The sequence below is a fragment of the Staurois parvus genome, unplaced genomic scaffold (genome assembly GCF_062004578.1).
Source record: "Staurois parvus isolate SC_StPar_1 unplaced genomic scaffold, SC_StPar_1.0 ptg000586l, whole genome shotgun sequence".
Lineage (NCBI taxonomy): Eukaryota > Metazoa > Chordata > Amphibia > Anura > Ranidae > Staurois > Staurois parvus.
Window position 1 is genome coordinate 388,907 of NW_028318382.1, and position 26,422 is coordinate 415,328.

At 43.7% G+C, this 26,422-nt stretch overlaps 1 protein-coding gene across 1 annotated transcript in view; it reads left to right on the forward strand.

Annotated features, from left to right (window-relative positions):
- LOC149450002 (uncharacterized) overlaps positions 1-17,960 on the forward strand; it is a 34,089-nt gene extending 16,129 nt beyond the window's left edge. The window contains exons 4-5 of the mRNA XM_089692405.1: positions 10,338-10,456; positions 13,953-17,960. Coding sequence (XP_089548531.1) covers positions 10,338-10,456; positions 13,953-14,342 — 509 coding nt within the window. The 3' untranslated portion in view covers positions 14,343-17,960. The remainder of the gene's footprint in view (positions 1-10,337; positions 10,457-13,952) is intronic.
- The last annotated feature ends 8,462 nt before the right edge of the window (positions 17,961-26,422 follow it).

The window sequence follows — 26,422 nt, forward strand, 5'->3', positions numbered from 1 at the left end:
GCTGTCTCCATCGCCACACTCTGCTGCCATGTGCCACTTTCAGGTCTCTTCACACTGCTGGTGTGTTAAATTTTTTGACATAGGGTGCAGGCAGATTACGGGCCTCACATAGCTGCTGCCAGGCCCCTAATCTGCCATGGGCCCCTATATACCGCCTCCTCATGCTGCTGCCAAGTCTAGAGTCTCTCATGGGTCCCTGTACGGCCTCCCATTGCTGCTGTCTCCATCGCCACACTCTGCTGCCATGTGCCACTTTCAGGTCTCTTCACACTGCTGGTGTGTTAAATTTTTTGACATAGGGTGCAGGCAGATTACGGGCCTCACATAGCTGCTGCCAGGCCCCTAATCTGCCATGGGCCCCTATATACCGCCTCCTCATGCTGCTGCCAAGTCCAGAGTCTCTCATGGGTCCCTGTACGGCCTCCCATTGCTGCTGTCTCCATCGCCACACTCTGCTGCCATGTGCCACTTTCAGGTCTCTTCACACTGCTGGTGTGTTAAATTTTTTGACATAGGGTGCAGGCAGATTACGGGCCTCACATAGCTGCTGCCAGGCCCCTAATCTGCCATGGGCCCCTATATACCGCCTCCTCATGCTGCTGCCAAGTCTAGAGTCTCTCATGGGTCCCTGTACGGCCTCCCATTGCTGCTGTCTCCATCGCCACACTCTGCTGCCATGTGCCACTTTCAGGTCTCTTCACACTGCTGGTGTGTTAAATTTTTTGACATAGGGTGCAGGCAGATTACGGGCCTCACATAGCTGCTGCCAGGCCCCTAATCTGCCATGGGCCCCTATATACCGCCTCCTCATGCTGCTGCCAAGTCCAGAGTCTCTCATGGGTCCCTGTACGGCCTCCCATTGCTGCTGTCTCCATCGCCACACTCTGCTGCCATGTGCCACTTTCAGGTCTCTTCACACTGCTGGTGTGTTAAATTTTTTGACATAGGGTGCAGGCAGATTACGGGCCTCACATAGCTGCTGCCAGGCCCCTAATCTGCCATGGGCCCCTATATACCGCCTCCTCATGCTGCTGCCAAGTCTAGAGTCTCTCATGGGTCCCTGTACGGCCTCCCATTGCTGCTGTCTCCATCGCCACACTCTGCTGCCATGTGCCACTTTCAGGTCTCTTCACACTGCTGGTGTGTTAAATTTTTTGACATAGGGTGCAGGCAGATTACGGGCCTCACATAGCTGCTGCCAGGCCCCTAATCTGCCATGGGCCCCTATAAACCGCCTCCTCATGCTGCTGCCAAGTCTAGAGTCTCTCATGGGTCCCTGTACGGCCTCCCATTGCTGCTGTCTCCATCGCCACACTCTGCTGCCATGTGCCACTTTCAGGTCTCTTCACACTGCTGGTGTGTTTAATTTTTTGACATAGGGTGCTGCAAGATAACGGGCCTCACATAGCTGCTGCCAGGCCCCTAATCTGCCATGGGCCCCTATATACCGCCTCCTCATGCTGCTGCCAAGTCCAGAGTCTCTCATGGGTCCCTGTACGGCCTCCCATTGCTGCTGTCTCCATCGCCACACTCTGCTGCCATGTGCCACTTTCAGGTCTCTTCACACTGCTGGTGTGTTTAATTTTTTGACATAGGGTGCTGCAAGATAACGGGCCTCACATAGCTGCTGCCAGGCCCCTAATCTGCCATGGGCCCCTATATACCGCCTCCTCATGCTGCTGCCAAGTCCAGAGTCTCTCATGGGTCCCTGTACGGCCTCCCATTGCTGCTGTCTCCATCGCCACACTCTGCTGCCATGTGCCACTTTCAGGTCTCTTCACACTGCTGGTGTGTTAAATTTTTTGACATAGGGTGCAGGCAGATTACGGGCCTCACATAGCTGCTGCCAGGCCCCTAATCTGCCATGGGCCCCTATATACCGCCTCCTCATGCTGCTGCCAAGTCTAGAGTCTCTCATGGGTCCCTGTACGGCCTCCCATTGCTGCTGTCTCCATCGCCACACTCTGCTGCCATGTGCCACTTTCAGGTCTCTTCACACTGCTGGTGTGTTAAATTTTTTGACATAGGGTGCAGGCAGATTACGGGCCTCACATAGCTGCTGCCAGGCCCCTAATCTGCCATGGGCCCCTATAAACCGCCTCCTCATGCTGCTGCCAAGTCTAGAGTCTCTCATGGGTCCCTGTACGGCCTCCCATTGCTGCTGTCTCCATCGCCACACTCTGCTGCCATGTGCCACTTTCAGGTCTCTTCACACTGCTGGTGTGTTTAATTTTTTGACATAGGGTGCTGCAAGATAACGGGCCTCACATAGCTGCTGCCAGGCCCCTAATCTGCCATGGGCCCCTATATACCGCCTCCTCATGCTGCTGCCAAGTCCAGAGTCTCTCATGGGTCCCTGTACGGCCTCCCATTGCTGCTGTCTCCATCGCCACACTCTGCTGCCATGTGCCACTTTCAGGTCTCTTCACACTGCTGGTGTGTTAAATTTTTTGACATAGGGTGCAGGCAGATTACGGGCCTCACATAGCTGCTGCCAGGCCCCTAATCTGCCATGGGCCCCTATATACCGCCTCCTCATGCTGCTGCCAAGTCTAGAGTCTCTCATGGGTCCCTGTACGGCCTCCCATTGCTGCTGTCTCCATCGCCACACTCTGCTGCCATGTGCCACTTTCAGGTCTCTTCACACTGCTGGTGTGTTAAATTTTTTGACATAGGGTGCAGGCAGATTACGGGCCTCACATAGCTGCTGCCAGGCCCCTAATCTGCCATGGGCCCCTATATACCGCCTCCTCATGCTGCTGCCAAGTCTAGAGTCTCTCATGGGTCCCTGTACGGCCTCCCATTGCTGCTGTCTCCATCGCCACACTCTGCTGCCATGTGCCACTTTCAGGTCTCTTCACACTGCTGGTGTGTTAAATTTTTTGACATAGGGTGCAGGCAGATTACGGGCCTCACATAGCTGCTGCCAGGCCCCTAATCTGCCATGGGCCCCTATAAACCGCCTCCTCATGCTGCTGCCAAGTCTAGAGTCTCTCATGGGTCCCTGTACGGCCTCCCATTGCTGCTGTCTCCATCGCCACACTCTGCTGCCATGTGCCACTTTCAGGTCTCTTCACACTGCTGGTGTGTTTAATTTTTTGACATAGGGTGCTGCAAGATAACGGGCCTCACATAGCTGCTGCCAGGCCCCTAATCTGCCATGGGCCCCTATATACCGCCTCCTCATGCTGCTGCCAAGTCCAGAGTCTCTCATGGGTCCCTGTACGGCCTCCCATTGCTGCTGTCTCCATCGCCACACTCTGCTGCCATGTGCCACTTTCAGGTCTCCTTCACACTGCTGGTGTGTTAAATTTTTTGACATAGGGTGCAGGCAGATTACGGGCCTCACATAGCTGCTGCCAGGCCCCTAATCTGCCATGGGCCCCTATATACCGCCTCCTCATGCTGCTGCCAAGTCTAGAGTCTCTCATGGGTCCCTGTACGGCCTCCCATTGCTGCTGTCTCCATCGCCACACTCTGCTGCCATGTGCCACTTTCAGGTCTCTTCACACTGCTGGTGTGTTAAATTTTTTGACATAGGGTGCAGGCAGATTACGGGCCTCACATAGCTGCTGCCAGGCCCCTAATCTGCCATGGGCCCCTATAAACCGCCTCCTCATGCTGCTGCCAAGTCTAGAGTCTCTCATGGGTCCCTGTACGGCCTCCCATTGCTGCTGTCTCCATCGCCACACTCTGCTGCCATGTGCCACTTTCAGGTCTCTTCACACTGCTGGTGTGTTTAATTTTTTGACATAGGGTGCTGCAAGATAACGGGCCTCACATAGCTGCTGCCAGGCCCCTAATCTGCCATGGGCCCCTATATACCACCTCCTCATGCTGCTGCCAAGTCCAGAGTCTCTCATGGGTCCCTGTACGGCCTCCCATTGCTGCTGTCTCCATCGCCACACTCTGCTGCCATGTGCCACTTTCAGGTCTCTTCACACTGCTGGTGTGTTAAATTTTTTGACATAGGGTGCAGGCAGATTACGGGCCTCACATAGCTGCTGCCAGGCCCCTAATCTGCCATGGGCCCCTATATACCGCCTCCTCATGCTGCTGCCAAGTCTAGAGTCTGTCATGGGTCCCTGTACGGCCTCCCATTGCTGCTGTCTCCATCGCCACACTCTGCCATGTGCCACTTTCAGGTCTCTTCACACTGCTGGTGTGTTTAATTTTTTGACATAGGGTGCAGGCAGATTACGGGCCTCACATAGCTGCTGCCAGGCCCCTAATCTGCCATGGGCCCCTATATACCGCCTCCTCATGCTGCTGCCAAGTCCAGAGTCTCTCATGGGTCCCTGTACGGCCTCCCATTGCTGCTGTCTCCATCGCCACACTCTGCTGCCATGTGCCACTTTCAGGTCTCTTCACACTGCTGGTGTGTTAAATTTTTTGACATAGGGTGCAGGCAGATTACGGGCCTCACATAGCTGCTGCCAGGCCCCTAATCTGCCATGGGCCCCTATATACCGCCTCCTCATGCTGCTGCCAAGTCCAGAGTCTCTCATGGGTCCCTGTACGGCCTCCCATTGCTGCTGTCTCCATCGCCACACTCTGCTGCCATGTGCCACTTTCAGGTCTCCTTCACACTGCTGGTGTGTTAAATTTTTTGACATAGGGTGCAGGCAGATTACGGGCCTCACATAGCTGCTGCCAGGCCCCTAATCTGCCATGGGCCCCTATAAACCGCCTCCTCATGCTGCTGCCAAGTCTAGAGTCTCTCATGGGTCCCTGTACGGCCTCCCATTGCTGCTGTCTCCATCGCCACACTCTGCTGCCATGTGCCACTTTCAGGTCTCTTCACACTGCTGGTGTGTTAAATTTTTTGACATAGGGTGCAGGCAGATTACGGGCCTCACATAGCTGCTGCCAGGCCCCTAATCTGCCATGGGCCCCTATATACCGCCTCCTCATGCTGCTGCCAAGTCTAGAGTCTCTCATGGGTCCCTGTACGGCCTCCCATTGCTGCTGTCTCCATCGCCACACTCTGCTGCCATGTGCCACTTTCAGGTCTCTTCACACTGCTGGTGTGTTAAATTTTTTGACATAGGGTGCTGGCAGATTACGGGCCTCCCATTGCTGCTGCCAGACATGTAATCTGCCATGGGCCCCCGTACCGACTCCTCATGCTGTGACGTTGCAACAAGGTGTAATTCAACCCTACATATGTTAGACCGCCTTTACGAACAGCTAAAGGCCATCACAGATTTCCTGATGTTAAAAGCGGATAAAGGTACTCCCTGTGTAACTTAGATGTCAGCCATTGTCAGCTCATGTGTGACACCTGCGCTTGCTCAGGCCCTTTGAGGAGGCCACGCTATTCGTGAGTCGGCAGGACTATGGGATGAATGAGGTCAAATCGGCCATGGGCCCCCGTACCGCCTGTTCACGCTGATGCTGGTCCCACAGTGTGACCTGGGTCCCTGTACGGCCTCCCATTGCTTCCACTCTGCCATGTACCTCTTTGAAATCTCCTCACACTCCTGCGGTTGTCCATTTTGTCATAGGTTGCTGGCAGATTAGCGGCCTTCCATAGGTGCCGCCAGGCCCCATATCGACCATGGGCCCCCGTACCTCCTGGTCACGCTGCTGCTGAGCCCACAGTGTGACCTGGGTCCCTGTACGGCCTCCCATTGCTTCCACTCTGCCATGTGCCACTTTGAAATCTCCTCACACTCCTGCGGTTGTCCATTTTGTCATAGGTTGCTGGCAGATTACAGGCCTTCCATAGGTGCCACCAAGCCCCATATCGGCCATGGGCCCCCGTACCGCCTGGTCACGCTGCTGCTGGGCCCACAGTGTGACCTGGGTCCCTGTACCGCCTCCCATTGCTCCCACTCTGCCATGTGCCACTTTCAGGTCTCCTCACGCTCCTGCTGGTTTCCATTTTGTCATAGGTTGCTGTATGGCCTCCCATTGCTGCTGCCTCCACCGCCACACTGTGGCTCCAAACACTGGTTTTGGCCCCGTGACTGGCCAAAGGAGTGAAGTGTGCAGTGATTCTAAGATCGACGGCACTCATCTGCATGTCATACTGACAGACAGTATTATTTCTCTTCCCCAGCAGACTCCAAGGGCATTTAAATTAAAGGTACAGTGTTCTGCACTAATATTAAGTCTCTCTGAAGCCTAGAAACACCCTTTTTTAAGTTAAATTCACAGCGAATTTATTCGACTCGAATCGAATATTGTCCACGAATTCGCCGAATCAGTCGAATCGAATTTTTCATTTCTTCGCTCATCTCTAATCATTATACCAATGTACATGTCCACATATACAAACAAATAAATAAAATAAAGTCCCAGTCCGTGACTTGTGTCTTGACTTATCACTCCAATACTTCAATAATTCGTATCTAGATTATATCTTCCACCCAACATAAGAAACTGTGCCACATAAAGATATCACCACAGGTGCCACCAGTCTTCCACCAATAGGCACTCTTCCAAGAGCAGCGTCTCTCTCCCTCCCCACAGGGTGCATTGATAGCAGCCGGAGCCATTGGCTCTCTCTGCTGTCAATCAAATCCTATGAGGAGGGAGCAAGGGGCAGGGCTTAGACTCTGTGTGTGTGTGTGTGTATAGACACAGGCAGCACAGCTTGGGATTAAGTCCGCAGGAGTGTCACAATAGGAAGCAGCTTGTTATGGGAGCACTCGCCGAAGCGGTGGAGCCAGAATTCTAGTGAGTGTATATTGGTGGAGGAATGGTGGCACCTACCGTGATATTCTCATGTGGCTTATGTTGGGTGGAAGATATAATCTAGATAGAAATTATTGAAGTATTGGAGTATTAAGTCAAGACACAAATCACAGTGTAAGAGAAGCTCAGTTTGTGTTGGAACAAGAAGCCTATCACATGCTCATAATTATGAGCAAAGGTTCACTGCACAACAGGCATAGGAACACACGCGCAAACGTATTACCGTGTGTACAAAACAGGCACATGTGTACACGCACATCCATCACACGTGGTCTTCAGCTAGTTCCTGCTTAATCTGCGCCTTTACCTGCCTTACCTGCCTACCCATGTATGACTCGGCTTGCTCCTGACCTGTCTTTGGATTCCTGCCCACCTGCTGTGACCTTAGCTTGTATTCTGGATCTGCTCCTGTCTTGCACTCCTGTACCTCACTGCCCGCCTGTATACTGATCTCAGCTTGTGTCGTGATCCTGCCTTTGTCTGATGTTCCTGTACCTCACTGCCCGCCTGTGTACTGATCTCAGCTTGTGTCATGATCCTGCCTCTGTCCGATGTTCCTGTACCTCACTGCCCAGCTGTTGATGACCTTCTAGCTTGTGTCCTGGTTACACTCCTGTCTGCTGATCAGTTGTCACCGTGTTCCAGTTCCTGGTTCCTGCCTAGTGATCTACCGTCATCAGCTTCCTGCAAACACCAGCTGGCACTACCTGCTGCACCATGACACACACACTGGGACTTTATTCTGATTTATTTCATTTATTTATTTGAATATATGGACATGTACAGTGGTATAATGTTCTTGGTGTTGATATGATCCACACTTTTTATATGGAATATTGAGGATTTTTAAAACACAGATTGGGTAAGTATGATGTATTTATTATTAAAAAAAATACAATTCATAATCACTTTAAAGTATAAAGTCAAAAACATTTTTTTGATTGAGGAAATCCTGTCCTTGATTTTTTTTTTGCCATCTGTGTGCCACCAGTGGGGAGATTTACCTTAGCTGTCTGTCCTGTAGGCTCAACAGTAAGAAAAAAGGAAATCTCTCCAATAGTAGTTAGGTTCAACTGGATTTGTTCTGTAAGGTTGAAGACATTTCGTAGCTCATCCAAGTCACTTCTTCAGTTCTAATGGGTGTCAGGAACATACTTCAACATGTATAGCCACACAGGTAGCACCAGCACCTTGATCCAATCCCCATGAAAGGGCTTTTCCCATCCCCTGGGCACAGGGGAGCAATTAACCCTTGCAGTAAGGAGGCAGCCCCACTGCAAGGGAATATTTGTACTTTTCCCGAACTTGGCATCTAAACATTAATGGACAAGTTAATCTAAAATAAATAAATAAATAATAAATGCACATCTATTTTCAGGTAAAAAAAAGTGCACTTATTATTTTTTATACTAGAAGCCTGGAACGCATTGCACCAATCAGCAGATCACGGGTGCCATGCAGGACTCCTGAAGACTTGTCAGTGTATCTGTCTGGTCGTATATCGTATAGCTGACAGGAAGAGACAGTGAACTACCTGGAGCGCTCAGCAGTGCCTGGTAGTTCATTGAGAACTACAAGCCGACAGCTACAAAGGGTGTTGGTACTTCTAGTTTCCCATTCACTCTGTGAATGAATGACGCGGTTGGGTAGGGGTTCCCCCGCTTGTGGTCACTCGATGCAGCAGATCAGGAAAACGCTGCAAAAGTGGGAACATGTTACGTGTTCCACCCTAAAAATGTAACATGCTCCCAATTGTGAATTTATCCTTTAAGTTGCAGTGAATTGATGCACATACATTAAGGCATGGATAAAAAAATGTATATGACCATTTTTAAAAACACAGAGGCTTGCAGTAACGCACGCTGCCACAATGATCAAGTGTCTCAGCCTTGGGTATTCTGAAGCATTGCATTTAAAGTGGTTCTAAAGGCTGAAGGTTTTTTTTACTGTCAGGCATTCTTCAGTGTTCATATTTCCTTGCATCACCCCTAATACTTATCTGAGCCCCATTTCGGTCCAGTGATGTGCACAAGAGCAGGGGCTCTCCCAGGACTCTCTCTCATCATTGGCTCCTGCTGCTGTCAATCACAGCCAGTGAGGAGGGAGTGGGGAGCAGGACTGAGCCATGCTCTGTGTGTCCCAAAGACACACAGAGGCAGCTCAGGGGGGAGCACGCATGAGTTCCCCCAGAGCAAGCAGCTTACTGATAAGGGGTAGGGGCCAAAAGCACCAGCAGGGGAGGAAGAAAGATGCTTATACTTACCAATTGCCAGAGCGCTCTTGTCCAGTCATATGACATCAAAAGCAGCTGGCTTAAGAGGGAGGTGACATACAATGGCTGGAATGCCTAGGCGGTGATGTCACACATTGGTTTACTATGGGGAATCTGTTGTCAGTTGTCCCTCCTCTCACTGAAGTCACTGCTGGGAGCTAATCACGTTACTCAGAGCTTTTTTTCTCTGAGAATAGGTGCAGGAACTCCCCCTTTCAGAGTCCCCACTTATCTTCGCCCCCTACCCTCCTCTGAGCACCGTTCCTTGGTTCCACCCTCTGCCCAGTCCCGCCCCTTTTAGAGAATACAAAACCAAGTATAATTTTGTGGTGCTTAATAATTTTCATGGAATTTGTTAATGATAACAAGAAAAGCAGTAAAATAGATCCCCTGCAGCCAGCAACAATAGATCCCCCCAGCAACAATAGACCCCACCCCAGCAGCAATAGATCCCCCACACAACAATAGACTCCCTCAGCAACAATGGACCCATCCTGGCAAGAAAAGGCCCCAGCAAAAATAGATCCCTCTCCAGCAACAATAGACCCCTACAGCAACAATAAACCCCACACCAGCAGCAATAGATCTCCCACACAGCAACAATGGACCACCCACAACAAAACTTCACCCCTAGCAACAAAAGATCTACAACAGCATCATTAGATCCCCAGCAGCAACAACAAATCTCTTAGCAGCCAACAACCTGTCCCTCAAAAGGAGATTCCTACCAGCAACATAAGACACCCCCCCCCCCAGCAACAATAGACCCCCCACCAGCAACAAGAGATTCTCACACAAAAATAGATCCCCACTAGTGACAATAGATCCCCCAGCAGCCAGCATCAATAAATCCTCTCCAGCACACCGCACACTCTTTGCTATTACATACATTAGGTGCTGAAATTGCGTTCCCCCGCGTTCCCACTGAAAAAAAGCCCTGATAGAGATGCTATCATTAGTAAAGTAAGACTAATAAATTAGTTTTATACATTTATAATAATTATAATTTAGTAATTTTACATTACTAAACAGGAGTATTTTCTTATAAATTGAAGCAATTGTTTAAAATTTTTAGCGGGAGTTGGGGTATTTGTTTGCCACATACACAGTCAATCCTAATCTACCCTGTCCACAGGGTGACAACTTTTCTGCACATTTTCACTGCAGATAGAACAGCATTGTTACCCTGTTATGGGACATGGAAAATTAACAGATTTTCTCTCACATTTTGCCAATGATTTCATTTTTAATTTCTGGTGCTTACAGTTGCATTGACTATGTTTCAAAGTTACTGCTAATACTAATATATACTGTACATAATAAACAATTTAAAGTTTTTGTGTTTGTTTTTTTACATATTTAGCGGTTTTTGAAATAACAAGCTATAGTCAAGAATCCAATACAGACAGAGTGCCAGTTACTTTGAGACTGGATAGCACAAACCTTTATCTCTCCTGCAGCAATGGCAAACTGATACTAGAGGTGAGTGTTAACAGCCTTTCGTTCCATAGATACAGAATTATTGCATGCTCCAACTGCCGAACAATCTGCTTTTCTTAAACTGGAACTAAATTCAAAAAGTGAAGATTTGCTATGTTATAGAGAACATATAGATATGGTAGGTGTGCCTAAGCAGTATCCTGAACAATGTAATTCCTAAAACTCCTAATGAAAAATCACATGCATGTGGTGGAGCCTAGGCACTCCTGTGCATACAGTCTCATATCTGTATATCTTCAGAAAATTTGGGGTGGGATTTGGTTAAGTCAGTACTCATTGTTCTCCTTACTGGAGGCTCTGATATGAGTTAGAAAAGCCCTGCCTTTACTAAGATGGCCACCTCCATGGAGAGACAAAGTGCAGGACAATTCATTGTACATCAATAAAATAAAAATATATCAGCAGCAGGGAGATTACAGGAATACTGATGACTAATCTTTTGCTGTCTATCTGTGCTTTTTTGGGAAAGATACCTCTTTAAGGCCACTTGAACTTGAAATAAAAATGGCAAAGTGACCAAGGGGGAAAGGGGGTGGGTGTAAGAATCCAACACAGGACAAATCAGATGGAATTCTTTGCTGCAATTTAACATTTTTCCGAACATTCTTTGAACCATTACAATTAAATGCAAATAAATTATTTTATGCCAAGTTAATTGCAAACGACATACTTTTCATTTCATAACATTAAGATCAACTGACCGCTGAGTTTTCACAATGTATTGAAAATAAATTTAAAAAAAAGCTTACCTGCACTAATGTGAAGGGTGAAAAAGGTAGCTGGAGCTGAAGTCTCTGCTCGGCAGCCAGGAGGGGAAGAGAAACACACTTCACGCTGGAAGCCCGGCCCTGACGTCACCGCCCTCTGTCGCTCCCAGCGCGGCGCAGTCACACATGCGCACTGCTCTCAAGCAGAAGACTGTCACAGAAGGGAGGGCCGTGTGACAGCCGCATTTACACAGACCAGGGAGAACGCGCCGCAGTCAGGCATGCGCACTGCCCTCTGCTCTCAAGCAGAAGACTGTCTGCCATAGAAGGGAGGGCCGTGGGAGGGCCACATTACACAGAGCAGGGAGGGATGTTGGAGGGCCGTATTAAACCGACCCCCGGGCCGTAAATGGCCCGCGGGCCGGACTTTGGACATGCCTGCTTTAGACTGAGCCCATGTTGATGGTGTGCATTGATCTAGGTCTGTGGCAGGCAGACTCTGTAATATTCTGGGAGAACCTGTGTATTTCCAGCGGCCCCTCTAGGGGTGAGCGCTACAAATTCAATCATGTGAAAAGCAAGTTCCTGTTGACTTACTTCATCAGCACATGACTGAGTTTCTAAAGTGAACAGGAATGTGCTAGTCATGCAATTGGATAACTGAAGTTGATAGTCACACAGTTTAAGTGAAACTTCTCTAATCCATCAGTAAGTCAGCCTCCCCGCCTTCAACCCCAGGAAGATATAAAAGGAACAAATTGATGCAGGTCTTTATTCATGATTACATTATGTAATGTTGCAAATCTGTGTTAAGGTAGAACTCCAGGCAAAATCTAACTGATCTTAAAAATTCTCTCTTCCGCCTCCAAATACACATTCTGACTACCCTGTGTAAGAAAAATCTGTATACTTACCTATTTTCAGGCCACTCCGGTCTGGTCACATAATCCAGCTCCCTTTGGTCAGCCGATGGGGGTTGCAGGGGAGAGAAGGAAGCGCTGACAACCTATGAGCCTATGAGTGAAATCGCCACTCCCAGGCATAACAAGCCGTTGACAAGTGCTCTCTCCTCTCCCATGCAGCTGCCGCTGGCCAACAGAGGGGAGATCACATGATTTGAATGGAGTGGCCTGAAAATAGGTAAGTATACAGATCTTTCTTACACAGGTGGGTCAGAATATGTGTTAGGAGGGAGACAGGAGCATTTTAAGACTAGTTAGGTTTGCCTAAAAATTCTAAGTTGCCTGACATTCTAAGTTGTGTTTATTATGTTTACTTGGTAGAAATAAATGTATTGTTTGTGCTGATGACCATTGTAATCCAACATTTTGGGATAATGTAACTTGAGCTGTACATATTGTATTTAGCAGAAGTTCTCTGAGACCAACAAGCTATTTGGAGGACTCCTTGTTAAAAAAGGTTAAGAAAGGCTGAACTAGACTCATGACGGAGCAACACATGCAAGAGCATAGAGGATTCCCTATATATATAAGTGCAGCACTACTCCCAAATTGTTATATGTATCACAAACACAAAATTCAGCTATGATTGTTAAATGACAAACTTAATCTCTCCTGCAGCACCACACATAAACATGCAATGTGAATTCCAAAAATATTAAAATCAGTCCCGTGTGCTGAAAAATATAAACAACACTTCCTCTTATCACTTGGTGCAGTGTCTCCAATGATATACTCCTCCCCCTCCTTCTCCTTGAGTGCTTCACTCAAGAAGTGCTCTCACCTTAAAAATATGACCTGCACATTATAGAGGTCATTTAAAGCCTTTTTTCCCCCCATGTGGTACAGATGTCTCAGTGTCCACTTCCTCACAGTCACTCATGGCATACTCCATAGCGTTTAACTGTTTTAAAAAAAAACACATTTATTAAAAACCTTTAAAAACACTCACATTTGTCAGTATACCTTCTACTAAGTGCACTCAGGAAAATCACAATGTTAAACAAGCAGCACCATTTGATATAAAGCTTGTATCAGCACATAGACCTGCAATTCTAGACACTTCTTGGTCTACGTGCAATGACGACACCAAGCCCCACTCAACGTGTTTCGTCAAAGTCATGAGTCTTCATAAGGGGATTTGGATAGTGTAATGGCATCCATCTTTTTATATTCAATCATTCAATAGAGTTACCACAATGCCATTTTGTTGAAGATCTCTATATATGGTGCACTTGTTCTTCCACTCAGCAGATATATTCATAATTGCTTAATATTTAATAATTGCATAACCACAATTTTATAACTTAAAAAAATCTAAACATAAAAGCATCCATCTATATCAGTAAATGAATGGAGAACTGTTCTTGCAACAGGACCAAAACTTGTAAAAGCATAGAGAATACAGGGTCTAGAGCCATAAAGTATTAGAAACAGCAGCAACTAAGCTGGTTGGAATGGGGAAAGAAGAGTGGACCATTCAGGTGAGTCATTAACAGAGCAATACTGAAAAGGCAGGCACAGAGCAAGGGCCATGAAGTAGGAGTGGATGGAGGTTTAGGGTTTTAGGCACAAGGTAAGAGGGCATGCTAATACTAGAACAGAGATAGGTGCTGGAGCTGCAGGTAAAGGATGGGCAAGCACACTTACAGCACATTCTTTAAGTAAGACACATGTCATAGTGTAGTGTTTCACAGACAGTGATTTTTTTGGAAGAGATGAAATTTGGTTCTTGATATGTTGTTTGAGCTAGTAGAAGAATTCTCCATGGTCTTACAACTTATTTCTGTTTCTCTTTTTACTTTTTACCAGAACAATGATGAAATCCTTAACACAATACAAGGTATAACAAAAAGATTTCTGTTTTTACGAACAAGAAGCATAAAAAATGTTACGTTTGAATCAGTTGAGTCCCCAGGAATGTTCCTCTGCACCAGCAGCAGTAGCCCTTCTGCAGTGAATGTATCAAACTTTTCAGATAACACAAAGATCATCAGTTTTATAATTGACAACGAAATGGGTGGCCGTTTTATTATGCTTGGAAATAATCGAATTTCTCTGCGAGTACCAACTGAGATTCTTGAAAGCTTACAAGAGGATAATCAAATGAAGCAAAATATTTATGAAAGATTTACATACAGACCCTATGGAAATTGTGTTTGTTGGCAAACCAGACATTTAAACATAAACCAACTGTTTTAATAATCTTTGAGGAAAACAGCTAAACCAACAAATCATCAATCAAGAAATTCAAACAATTTCACTTGTATGCGAACAGATCTGTGAAGAATACATTTTTCATAAAGCTATTATTATATTCTTTTATTTTTTTTTTTTCAAGAAACAAAGGTTATGCTATAACTTTTCATCCTTTCTTTATAAGACACATATTGAAACCTAGTCATTTATGCAATCCTAACCCTCTTGTGTTGAGCTGTGTTGTTGCTGTATTGTCTCCCGTTATATTGTAAAGCGCTGAGCAAACGGCGCTATATAAATCCTGTATAATAATAATAAAAATAATAATAATAACCTAAGGCATTACTATGGCCTTAGCAACTCATGCAACTACTATGGTGCTCTTCACTGGGTTTCAGCACTATCTATTTACATATTATTATGTGTAGTTAGCAATAGCATATGGCAGGACTTTAAGGCTTGGTTCACACTGGACGCAATTTAAAATCGCGTGTTTTGTTTGCAATTTCACTGTGTTTTCTGAAGATTTCCCAATGATTTCTTGCGTTTTCCATTGCGTTTTGCAGTGCGATGTCTTGTAGTCTATATGTAAAATTGCAACAAACTGCAGAAAAAGTAATACAAGAACTACTTTTGAAATCACGCTGCAGCAAATCGCGTATGTTAGGATACTCCCATTCACATTCATTAGATCCAATTTCAGGTACAATTTCAATTCCCAAATCGCACCTGAAATTGCAGTGGTGTGAGCCAGGGCTTAAGGGATTTCCTTGGGGATTGAAAGTAGACAATTGGTAGCCCTTTAATGGTCTCGCTAAGGGGCCCCATTATGCACAAGTTCATTCCCACTGTATTGTTTGTGATTTCCCTTCTACATTGATTTTGGTTGTTGAATCAGCTTTTGAAATTGCACTGACTATGTCATAATAGCTCTACTTGTGGTACAACTCCACTACTATTTAGAGAAGAGGGTAACTAACACCAGCTATAAACCTTTGTGAATTGAGCCTTAAGAAATACGAGGCTCAATTCACTAAACAAGATCTCATGAGATAATTGAATCACGTGACACATTCTTTCCAATTATCTTATGCGATACTAAAAATGTCAATTCATTATCGCCTTGTGAGGTATTTACTTAAAAAGAAAAAATGGCAAATACCTCATAAAACGGTGTAAAGTGAATTCACTAAAGGAAATAAATAAAGAAATACATGAGTTACATAAGTAGTGGTCCACTCATGTGATATTTACGGAATGTAAAAATATAATAGCCAATTTGGAGTGGTCTCCACCTTTTTGGATCAGTTCTGTCAACAGTAATGCATAAAAACCTAAATATGGAAAAAAACAGAATCAAGGTTTGATTTACTTAAAGAATAACTAAAGGCAAAACTTTTTTTTTAGTTTTGGATAGAGTGGAGAGTAATTAATACCCCTTTCAGGTTTTTATTGCTGTCTGTGCCCCCATTGGGGAGATTCACCCTATTTGTCCTGTTTACTGTATCATTGAAAGTGAAAGTAAAAGAAAATGACAATTTTTGGGTTGTCTCCAGAAAAGTAATATCCTGTTTTGGATAGGGAACAGGAAGTGAAGGGAAATCTCCCCAATGACAATTTTGTCTTTTATTGGTGGAAGAAGGATATTTATATATGTGTGTGATTTTTGATACTATTTTAATTCAATATTTGACATTTATAACAAAATTTTGTATTTACTTAATTTAACTTAGTTGTTTTTGATACACCATGTGTGTCCTGTGAAAGTAGCTCCTCTCTGACTGGTATTCCAGTAGGTTTTCTTCTATTGCATTAATACATATACTGAAGGGATTGCACTGATTTAGTGAGTTGGCATATGTGTACTGTTTAAACCAGGGCTTAAAATTTCAAGTCCTGAGCTACTAGCCAGGCCTTAAGAGTTACTCGCCAACAACAAACACACACAAACAGAGACACCTGTACACACAGACATGTACATACACACACACACACACACACACATACACACACAGAAACATGTACACACACGCACAGAGACACATGTACACACACACATACAGACACATGTATACACACACAGGCACTTACAGACACGCGTACACACAGTTACATGTACATACACAGAAATACACACGCACAGACACATGTACATACACACAGACACATGTACATACATACTCAGACACATGTACATACATACACAGAAACATGTACACACAGACACATGTACGTACATACACACACACATGTACATGCACACAGACACATGTACAAACACACATACATCTACATACACGCAGACACATGTACAGATACACACATACACAGACACATGTACATGCATACACACACACACACATGTACACAAACACACACACACACCACCCCCCCCCCATAAAAAGTTGCAGTACTTCGTTGTTCACTCACAGAGCCAGGTACTGCACTCTAGGGGAAGGCAGAGAGCACAGCACACACTCCTTCCTTTGCTTTCACTGCTCTCAGCTATTGAGCAGTCTGACGGCTCCCAGTGCCAATGACAGATCCGGCCTGAGCTCCGAGCCTGCTCAGCAAGACGGCCCTGGGAGACATATTCGCCCCCACCATAATTTCCACTTGCCATTGGCGAGCAGGTGAGTGAAAATTTCAAGCCCTGGTTTAAACCATCTTACCTCTTTATTGGTAATAAAAACTACCAGGGGTTCTAATTCTTCTCCATTTTATCTATCCTACTGGAGATAAAATACTTGAATTTGAATCATGGTTTTATGAGATAAATACCTCACATTTGGATGAAATAGCTCATGCTTTATTTTAGCAGTGCTTTTTTTTTAATTGCAAACATTTTTTTGAAAAATTCTATGAGATATTTTATCTCAGACCACAAAAAAATAATAACTGTAAAGCCTCCAGGGAGTCCAGTATGGCTGCCTCCAGCATTATGCAAGAATTGGTAATTTCAGGTTGAAACCGCCAGTAGGCCATCACCAGCTGTGTGGCCAAAAAATACTTGTGGCTATCATGAAACGCCATCCCCCCTTGAAGTGATGGCCATTTTATCTCAGATTTTAAAGAGGAAAATAACTCTTTGTGAATTGAGCCCAAGATCTATTTCAGGTTCGATGTCAAGAAAATCATGTGTGAAAAAAAGTAAAGCAGCTTTGTGAACTGAGCCCATATAGTTGCTCACTATGTTATGTAAATTGAGTTTGAGATATTGAGATGTTATGTTTTGTAAGTTCTCCTGCTGTTTGCACCACAGAATGCCGCTGAAGAGATATCACCAGCTAAAGTCTTCTACAGAAACAATAGCTTCTTGGAGAGTCAATCATCTGGTCCCCCACTGCACTCAAAGACTCCTCCCACTGTCCCCCTACATAACTACCAAGTGCTGCAGGCTTCTAGGAGATTATCGCTCCCGGAAATATTAGATATGAATATCATATTATATGTGGTTAAAATGTTATTAAATAATGAAAGTTGCATTAAAAACCCTGCAAAACCTTTAACGACTATTTGTGAAAAACTATTTGCCCTTGTAATTTTTTTTGTGTTTTGTTTTTGGACATATTATTTAAAAGACCATTATTGCACAATAAATGGAAGTGAAACTATCTCAGACCCTGATGTACAGTATTGCATTCTTTTTTTTCTCAAGAATCTTTATTCGAATTTTGTAAATTACAGTAGGTTGAAAAGACAAAACTTAAAGTTGTTGAGAAGCCAAAATGAAAAATTGCATTTTTAGAACAGAAGGTTTTATCATCGTTCTCAATGGCGACTGAACTTGCACTCTAGTTAGATGTAATACAGCAATCAAATGTGAGTGATCAACCCTGGACGCAGATAGTCTATGTACAGGGCTAGTCACTGGCATGTGATCACTGCATGAGCAATTATATGTGAGCAGGCACGATTAGCTACGGAAGTTGGCAGCTGTCCATTACTTTTAAAGACGCTGCTTCCAGCAGCTAATTGTGGGAACCCCCACTGAAATACTATTGGGAGCACTAATGTAAATATCCTGCACACAGCTATGTTTCATTATCAGAGAGCAAATACTAGACTGGTTAGCTGTAAAGAAACTCAATATATTGTCACAGGTTAAAGTAAAGTAGTTCTTCAGCCAGCTAGTGTTGGGGCTTTTACGATGGTGCACATACGCACCGTGCTAATAAAGTAGTTCACATGTCAGCTTACTTCTGGATCTGCCTGGAGCAACTCAGGTCAACAGTGCTTCAGTTTCTGTCTCAGGCTGCAGGTTTGTAGCAGATCAGTGTGCACTCAGGAACTGCAACGTGCACACACCGGTCCCCTCACAGCTAGAGGAAGTTCTTTTTCTAAAGTCCAGGGGAAAAGCTGTTCTCCCCCGTTAAGAGTGTATATCTGGAAGTTGCAGCCCATCACTCTATCTACTCTTAAACAAGATCCTTTCCCCAGATGACATTTCCTAAAGTTCAATGCAGCCTGCATCAAAGTCTTTCAAGTTCTTCCTGCCCACCGGCTCCCTCTGCTGGATGGATGCTGGATGGCACTGAAAGCCAGCATAATCTTTTATAGGCACACAAAGAATAGTGGCTCTTTCTCAAACAAAACCCCTGGCTACAGGTATCTCCACCCATGAGAGAGTTCAATAAGTGTGTGCGTGTATATATGACTCTCTCTCTCTCTCCCCTCTCTCTTCCCGCTTTCTTTCTCTCTCCCACTTCCTCTCTCTTTTCCCTCTCTCTTTCTCTCTCTCTATCTCTCTCTCCCTCTATCTTCCCTCTCTCTTTTTCTCTCTCTCCCCTCTCTCTCTCTCCCATTTCTCTCTCTTCCTTCTCTTTCTCTCTTCCCTCTCTTTCTTTCTCTTTTTTTTTGTCTTGGTAGAGTGCATGTCATCAGCACAGGGCCGATCAGCACTGTCCAGACAGAGGTCAGGGGTTCTGCATCCTCCTAGAGTAGAATGAAAACTCCTCCTACAAGTTTTAACATGTGCTCTGCTGGACACTGATAGAAGTCACAAGACTACTCTAACTGCTGATGAGAAAAGGTATTTAGCAGTTTATATTTACTAAAATAATTGCATTTCCATGTTCTGTGTACTGTGGGAGACCAGATATAGTGAATAGTGTCCTGGGTTTAGTAACACTTTAAATCTGCCATTGCCATGAAACAAAGCATTGCGGTTGCCACATGTATAGAGCACTGTCGGCTGTAATGTTAGAATTTGGGTGGGTGGCTGCCCATGTAAAAAAGCCATTAGAGTTTGTGTTGTGATCTTTGAATTATTTCCACATTGGCATGCATCTACAGTATGGGGCCATTGCAGTTTTTGTTGTATACAACAGGGCAGTGTTACGAATGATCCATTCTGGGTGTCACCTTCACTTAATACTCCAGATACTTTTAAATATTAGATCTACAACTTCCTAATTACAGTAATGCAGCATGAGCTAGAGACACAATTTTAACAGGAGTTTCCTAAGGCTCCATGTACACGGGATGTTTGGAAAACACTTCTGAAAGATGGAAACTGACTGCTGGAAAACATAGGTTAAAAAACGTCTGTTTAGCCGCGTTTGCATACCGTGTTTATGTGCGTTTATGAGCATTTGTGTTTAGAAGCATTTTTTAAAGATAACCTCAGGAGACCTTCCAAAATGCCCAGAATGCACTGAAAAACAGTAAAAAATTAACTATTTCAGACATTTTGAGAGGAATAGAGAGAGCAGAAGCAGAGAGAGCAGTATGTGTTGAGATGACCTGTCTTTTCTGGTTGTATTCACTATGGATCCCATCATGAGCATAATGCGGCACGTTCTACCATTTTTTCCTTCACGCAAAGCCTGGAACTGACTGCGCTGGTGTACCGGGTCCATTTGAATACATGGAAAACACTTTGCATGCATTTCTGATGATGAAAAAGGCTCTGGACAGCATCTGGATATGGAACAGTTAAAAAACGCTTCTAAACGCAAACGCTGATAAACGCAGGTAGCTGCGTTTACATGCGGATACAAGCATTTACAAGCGTTTGGCGTTTGAAATGCTGATAAAATCCTGAATGCAAGTTTGGTGCATTCAAAAAACGACTGTAAACTCAGCTCCCTGTAAACGACGATGTGTACATGGACACATAGGAACACATTAGGGAGAGTTCAGGGGTTGCTAAAAAAATGGCGAAAAGCTCCTGAATGTAAGTTTATCAGCTGCAGTGTACATGAAACCTAGGGCCTGAAAATAATTTCAAGAGGAAAAAAGTTGAAGAAGGTTTATTTGTAAAGTACTGAGGAACTGCATCATGGAAAAGATTTTAATGCTATATACAGTATGTTACAGGATTTACATATATATTGTACATTCACATCAGTCCCTAACCCTTGAGGGTTAGGGACTGATGTGAATGTGCAATATATATGTAAAGTGCTGCATAAATTGACAGCACTATATAAGTACCTGAAATAAATAAATAAATACTTCCTCCTGTAGAACCAAATTGTCAAATTATGGGGTAGACTGACTAAAACATGTGCCCTCAGAATCTGGTGCAGCTGTGCATGGTAGCCAATCAGCTTCTAACATCAGCTTTTTCAAATAAGCTTTGGCAATAAAACCTGGGAGCTGATTGGTTTCTACAAAGAGCTGCACCAGATTTTGCACTTACCAGCTTTAGTAAATAACTCTCTATGTATTAATATACTGCATGTATAATTATATTTATATATTATATATTTATTTATGTTTACCCTACTGCATAAATAAAATAAAATGAAAAATATTCCTTCAAAAACATTTGTAATAAAATAAACAAAAAAAAAGTGTTGGTTAATAAAGTGTCTATCTCCGTGTATAGGCTTGTTTCCAGAGAGAAGTGATGCAAGGATGTATGGGAGGCTGATATAATCTGCTGACCTTGAATTTCCTTACCTTCTTATACAATTAGTCTACATGACATGCTTACAAAATTTCTTCTGCAAGATCCGGATGTAAACAGTTGTGCAAACTGCCTTATTTCATAAATGTCAATCTAGATAAGCTCACTTCTTTAAACCTGAATTCCAGGCAGATATAAAAGACACACAGGAATGTAGCACTGTATTAAAAAAATGCATTCTTAAATATATATATTTTTTACAAGAAGTGTAAATACGTAAGTGTGAATCAGCCTCTGTACGCCATAGCTCAGAGTGGGGAGGAGATGCAGACAATCGGCTGTGCTGCAGGGCAAGTAACTTGATGATAGGAAGAGAGAGCAAATTGACGGAGATTAATCACTGTGCTGCTTCCCATTTTAAAAGCTGGGTAGGGACAAGACCTGTAAATGTTACTGAACAACAGAAAAATCAGGTCTTCTGTTCTGCCAGATTGGACTGTGCTGTGCGGCAGAGCTGAATGTATAGAAAGGCAAATTCAATGCAAAATGCAGATAAAACAGCTCCCTTATATGTTATTATTATTATACAGGATTTATATAGCGCCAACAGTTTGCTCAGCGCTTTACAAAATAAAGGGAGATAATACAGCAACAATACAGTTCAATACAAGAGGGTTAGAAGGGCCCTGCTCTTTGGAGCTTACAATCTAAGAGGGAGGGGCTAGTGGTACAAAAGGTAGTAACTGTGGGGGATGGACTGGTAGGAGTAATAGAAGATTTGGTTATTAGCTGAAGGCAGGACAGGCTTCTCTGAAGAGATAGGTTTTCAGAGATTGCCTAAAAGTGGGCAAAGTAGGCAATAGTCGGATAGATTGGGGTAGAGAGTCCCAGAGCATGGGGGAGGCTCTGAAGAAGTCCTGGAGATGAGCATGGGAGGAGGAGGAGACAAGGGACCTAGAGAGCAGGAGGTCGTGGGAGGGGCGGAGAGGACGGTTTGGGTGATATTTGGAGACAAGATTGGACAAACTCAATCATTAATAGAAAATTGTAACAAGTAATTATCTAGCAACCTGGGTTCTGTCTGCCTCCTGTAGGCATCAGTAATGTCACTGGGTCTCAATGTTGGATCCTGGCAAAGCTAATGATTCCAAATCTTTCCAGAAGATGCTCCAGAACTCTGCATGATCCCAAACCATGATCTTCACCTAGGCTGGCAACAGGGCTGCAAAGAAATCCATTCACAGCTCTCTTTAACAGCTTTCCCTGGAAGCAGCAAAGAAATCCATCCACACATTTCTTAGTTCTGGACAATGTGTAGCCCTTTTGGATTTTGCCATATAGAGGCAGCTGCAAATTTCATATCACATATTTAATATATATTCTGTTGGTGTTATCAGATACACTAGCTGCCATAATAATATTTTTTCTTAATTTCCTTTGTATTTCATCTCATGTCTTTGAGTGACAAAATGTCAGACAAAACAGCAGTTAAGGGGAAATCAGATTGCTTTTTTGTGTGTTAAAGGGTTGGAACCACCAGGGCTTTTTTTTTAAGCAAGAACAAGGGGGATTGCAGTTCCGGCACCTCCAGCACTTTATGTATGTGATGGCAAGGGGTGCTGGGGTGTGCTGAAGGGTGTTAATTCTTGCTGCTAGGGGATCTATTGTTGCTGGAGATAATATATTTTTGAGTGTGGGGGTCTATTGTTGCTGTTGGGGGAATCTGTTGTTACTAGGAGGGGTCTTATGTTTCTGGGGGGTCATTTGTTGCTGGGAGGGATCTACTGTTGAGGTAGAGGTATATTATTGCTGGCTTCTGGAAGGCTTAGAGATCTGTTGTTGCTGGCGGAGGTCTATTGTTGCTGGGGGATCTATTGTTGTCGGGAGGGGTATATTGTTGCTGGCTGCAGGGAATCTATTTTACCGCTTTTGTTATCAGTAACAAATTCTTTACAGATTATTTAGCACTACAATGTTCAGTTTTCTCTAAATGGGGTGGTACTGGGAGTTGAAATTTGAAAAGATTTCTGCTCGCTTCCTGCCACGGTGACAAGTGTCGCTGGGAAAGGATGCGAAAAGTTGGGACGTTGTGCCTTTAGGTCCTTAAACTCTCTTCATGCAAGTATTTTAATCATTAACCAACTTTATATGTCTTATTACCCAACTTTATACATCTGTAGACAGTTGTAGAAAACAAGTTCTCTTTAACAGCAAATGTCAGTTGTAGAAACACAAAAATGTAACTTAATTAATTAATTTTTAATTAATTAATTAATTTTTAAAAAGGTAGTTTCGCAGACTGCAGGAAAATCAAAACCATATTTACCACCTTAGCTCCCATTTTGTACCTAGTGACCCACTGCTGCAGGCAGTATACCCCAGTCATAAAACTATAAGAGCTGTGTCCATCAACGAATGAGAAAAAAAAGTATTGTTTTTTTAATGGGAATGTATTTTGTGTGTATTAATTTTTAACAAACATAAAACAAAAACAAAAAAAATTTTTTTTCAAAGTAGATCTAAACTCAATCACCAGGTTTACCTGGTAATACTGCTATGAAAATCGCTGTTCAGGCACTTTCTGGTATAGGGAGACAATGCTAACTGAAAGAAAAAAAACCTCAATCATTGATAGAAAATTTTATGCAATATTAAGGGGACAGGGAAGTACAAACAATGTACATGAATTATTATTATTATTATTATTATTAATAATAATAATAATGATAAAATCTGTAGTTTCACAGACTGCAGAAAAGCCAATACCACATTTAACCACTTCAGTCCCAACATCTCTGTCCTCTCTATAGGACCAATTTTTTTTCCCTTTAGAGAAGATCAGTTTCATTTCAAATAAAGTTTTGTTACATTGTCTATACCTGTGTTTCTCAACCTTTTATCAGTCAAGGCACCCTTTAAGATTCTGCACAATCTTAAGGCACCCCATTCTAAAATATAAAAAAACTTAACTAACAATTTTACATATTGCAGTAACATCCAAACATGTAGGTTTATTCCCCCAAATCAAATATAAGTTTGCACACTGGTACTGACTAGTATTCTATTGTTTCTCTTCTCCCTCAGTTTCTCTTTCTCGCTCTAATGTGACCCCAGTGCTGAAGGAGAGGGGCAGGGGAGGGGCAAACAAGGATTCTGTGCAGGTGCTCAACGTTCCCCTTATCAGCCTATGACATCACAGGTTGTTAGGATGCCAGGGGCTAGAAGATTGTAATGGTGCACAATGAAAACCCGTGGCTTTGAGTAATTACAAGGTAGGTTTGATCCACCTTATATACACTCTCCGGCCACTTTATTAGGTACAGCTTTTCAATTGCTTGGTAACACAAATTGTATTTAAGCATCTAGATGCGGTGAAGGTGACTTGCTGAATTTAAAACCGAGCATCAGAATGGGGAAGAAAGGGGATTTAAGTGACTTTAGACATGGCATGGTTGTTGGTGCTGGATGGGCTGGTCTGAGTATTTCAAAAACTGTTGATCTACTGGGATTTTCACGCACAACCATCTCTAGGGTTTACAAAGAATGGTCCGAAAAAGAGAAAATATCCAGTGAGCGGCAGTTGTGTGGACGAAAATGCCTTGTTGATGTCAGAAGAGAATGGGCAGACTGGTTTGAGATGATAGAAAGGCAGCAGTAACTCAAATAAGCACTTGTTATAACCAAGGTATATAGAATACCATCTCCGAATGCACAACATGTTGAACTTTGATGCAGATGGGCTGCAGCAGCAGAAGACCACACCAGGTGCCACTCCTGTTAGCTAAGTACAGGAAACGGAGGCTACAATTCACACAGGCTCACCAAAATAGAAGATTGGAAAAATGTTGCCTGGTCTGATGAGTATAGATTTCCCTAGAGATGGTTGTGCGTGAAAATGCTAGTAGATCAGCAGTTTTTGAAATACATAGACCAGCCTGTCTGGCACCAACAACCATGTCATGTTCAAAGTCACTTAAATCCCCTTTCTTCCCCATTTGGATGCTCGGTTTGAACTTCAGCAAATTGTCTTCACCATGACTAGATCCCTAAATGCAACAGCATGTGATTGGCGGATTAGCAGTTTGTGTTGCCAAGCAATTGAACAGGTGTACCTAATAAAGTGGCTGGAGAGGGTACAATTTTTGGGTAATGTTTAGGCATTTTGCTAAAGATCATATTCATTTTAAATTAGATCTGAATATAAAATAGTTGTATTTTAGAATTCTTTCTTGAATGCAATTGCTTGTAATATTATGCTTTTGTCCAATTGCTACTGTAAAGTGTACTTAAACCCAAGAATGAAAGTGTACTATTTTGGAGCTTACCAGTTCCTAGATGTGGTGACTGTATTTGTGTTCTTTTTCAGGCTTTTTTTTTCTTTCACTTTCACCTAGTGAATCTGCCAGCAACGGTGACAATGCTCTCTCACTCCACTGTATCAATGATGAAGCAGTGTCACCCTCGAACAGGAAGTGTGTTACTGGGGGGATCACCAGGTGAAAATAAAGGAAAAAGCCTAAAAAAGTAAACTAATGAAACCATCACATCTAAGGGAACATTCACACTGATGCAATGCACCACACTTGCTTTAAATATGAAGTTTTGCTGTTTTATTAATTGAAAATGATTCATTAATGCACAGTAGAGGGTAACTCATGACTCACACTACACATTGGGCTTTATTTAATAAAGCTGGTTCACTCAGAATCTGGTGTACTGTCCATGGTGGCCAATCAGCTTCTAACCACAGTTCGATTAAGCTTTAGTAATAAAACCTGTAAGCTGATTGGTTTGTATGCAGAAGTGTTAACAAACAAATTGCAGCGCTATCTATACATGCATCATAATTGTATTGCAAAAAAAATTAATAATAAATGCACATAGGTGGCAGCAAAGTCCATAAGGGATCCACATAGACAGGCAGAAGCTAGTGCATGAAGAAAAGAGCCCGATCTAGAAAGATCATCACCTTCCACCCAAAAAAATTGGCCTCTTACCAGAAAGTTTGACCGCCCAAAGGGCCGGCCAAAACACGCAGTAAAATATATCCAACTGATACAGCACGAGATCCTAAGGGCTGCTCCCAGCATGATCACAGGCACTTCTCCAGATTATAGATGCTCTGAGAAGCAAGCTTCCCATCGGGTGACACAACACCATATAAAGAAAAAATGCCAGCTCATAATGTAGTAGAAAAGTTAAACCAGGGGATTTATTAAAATTGCAC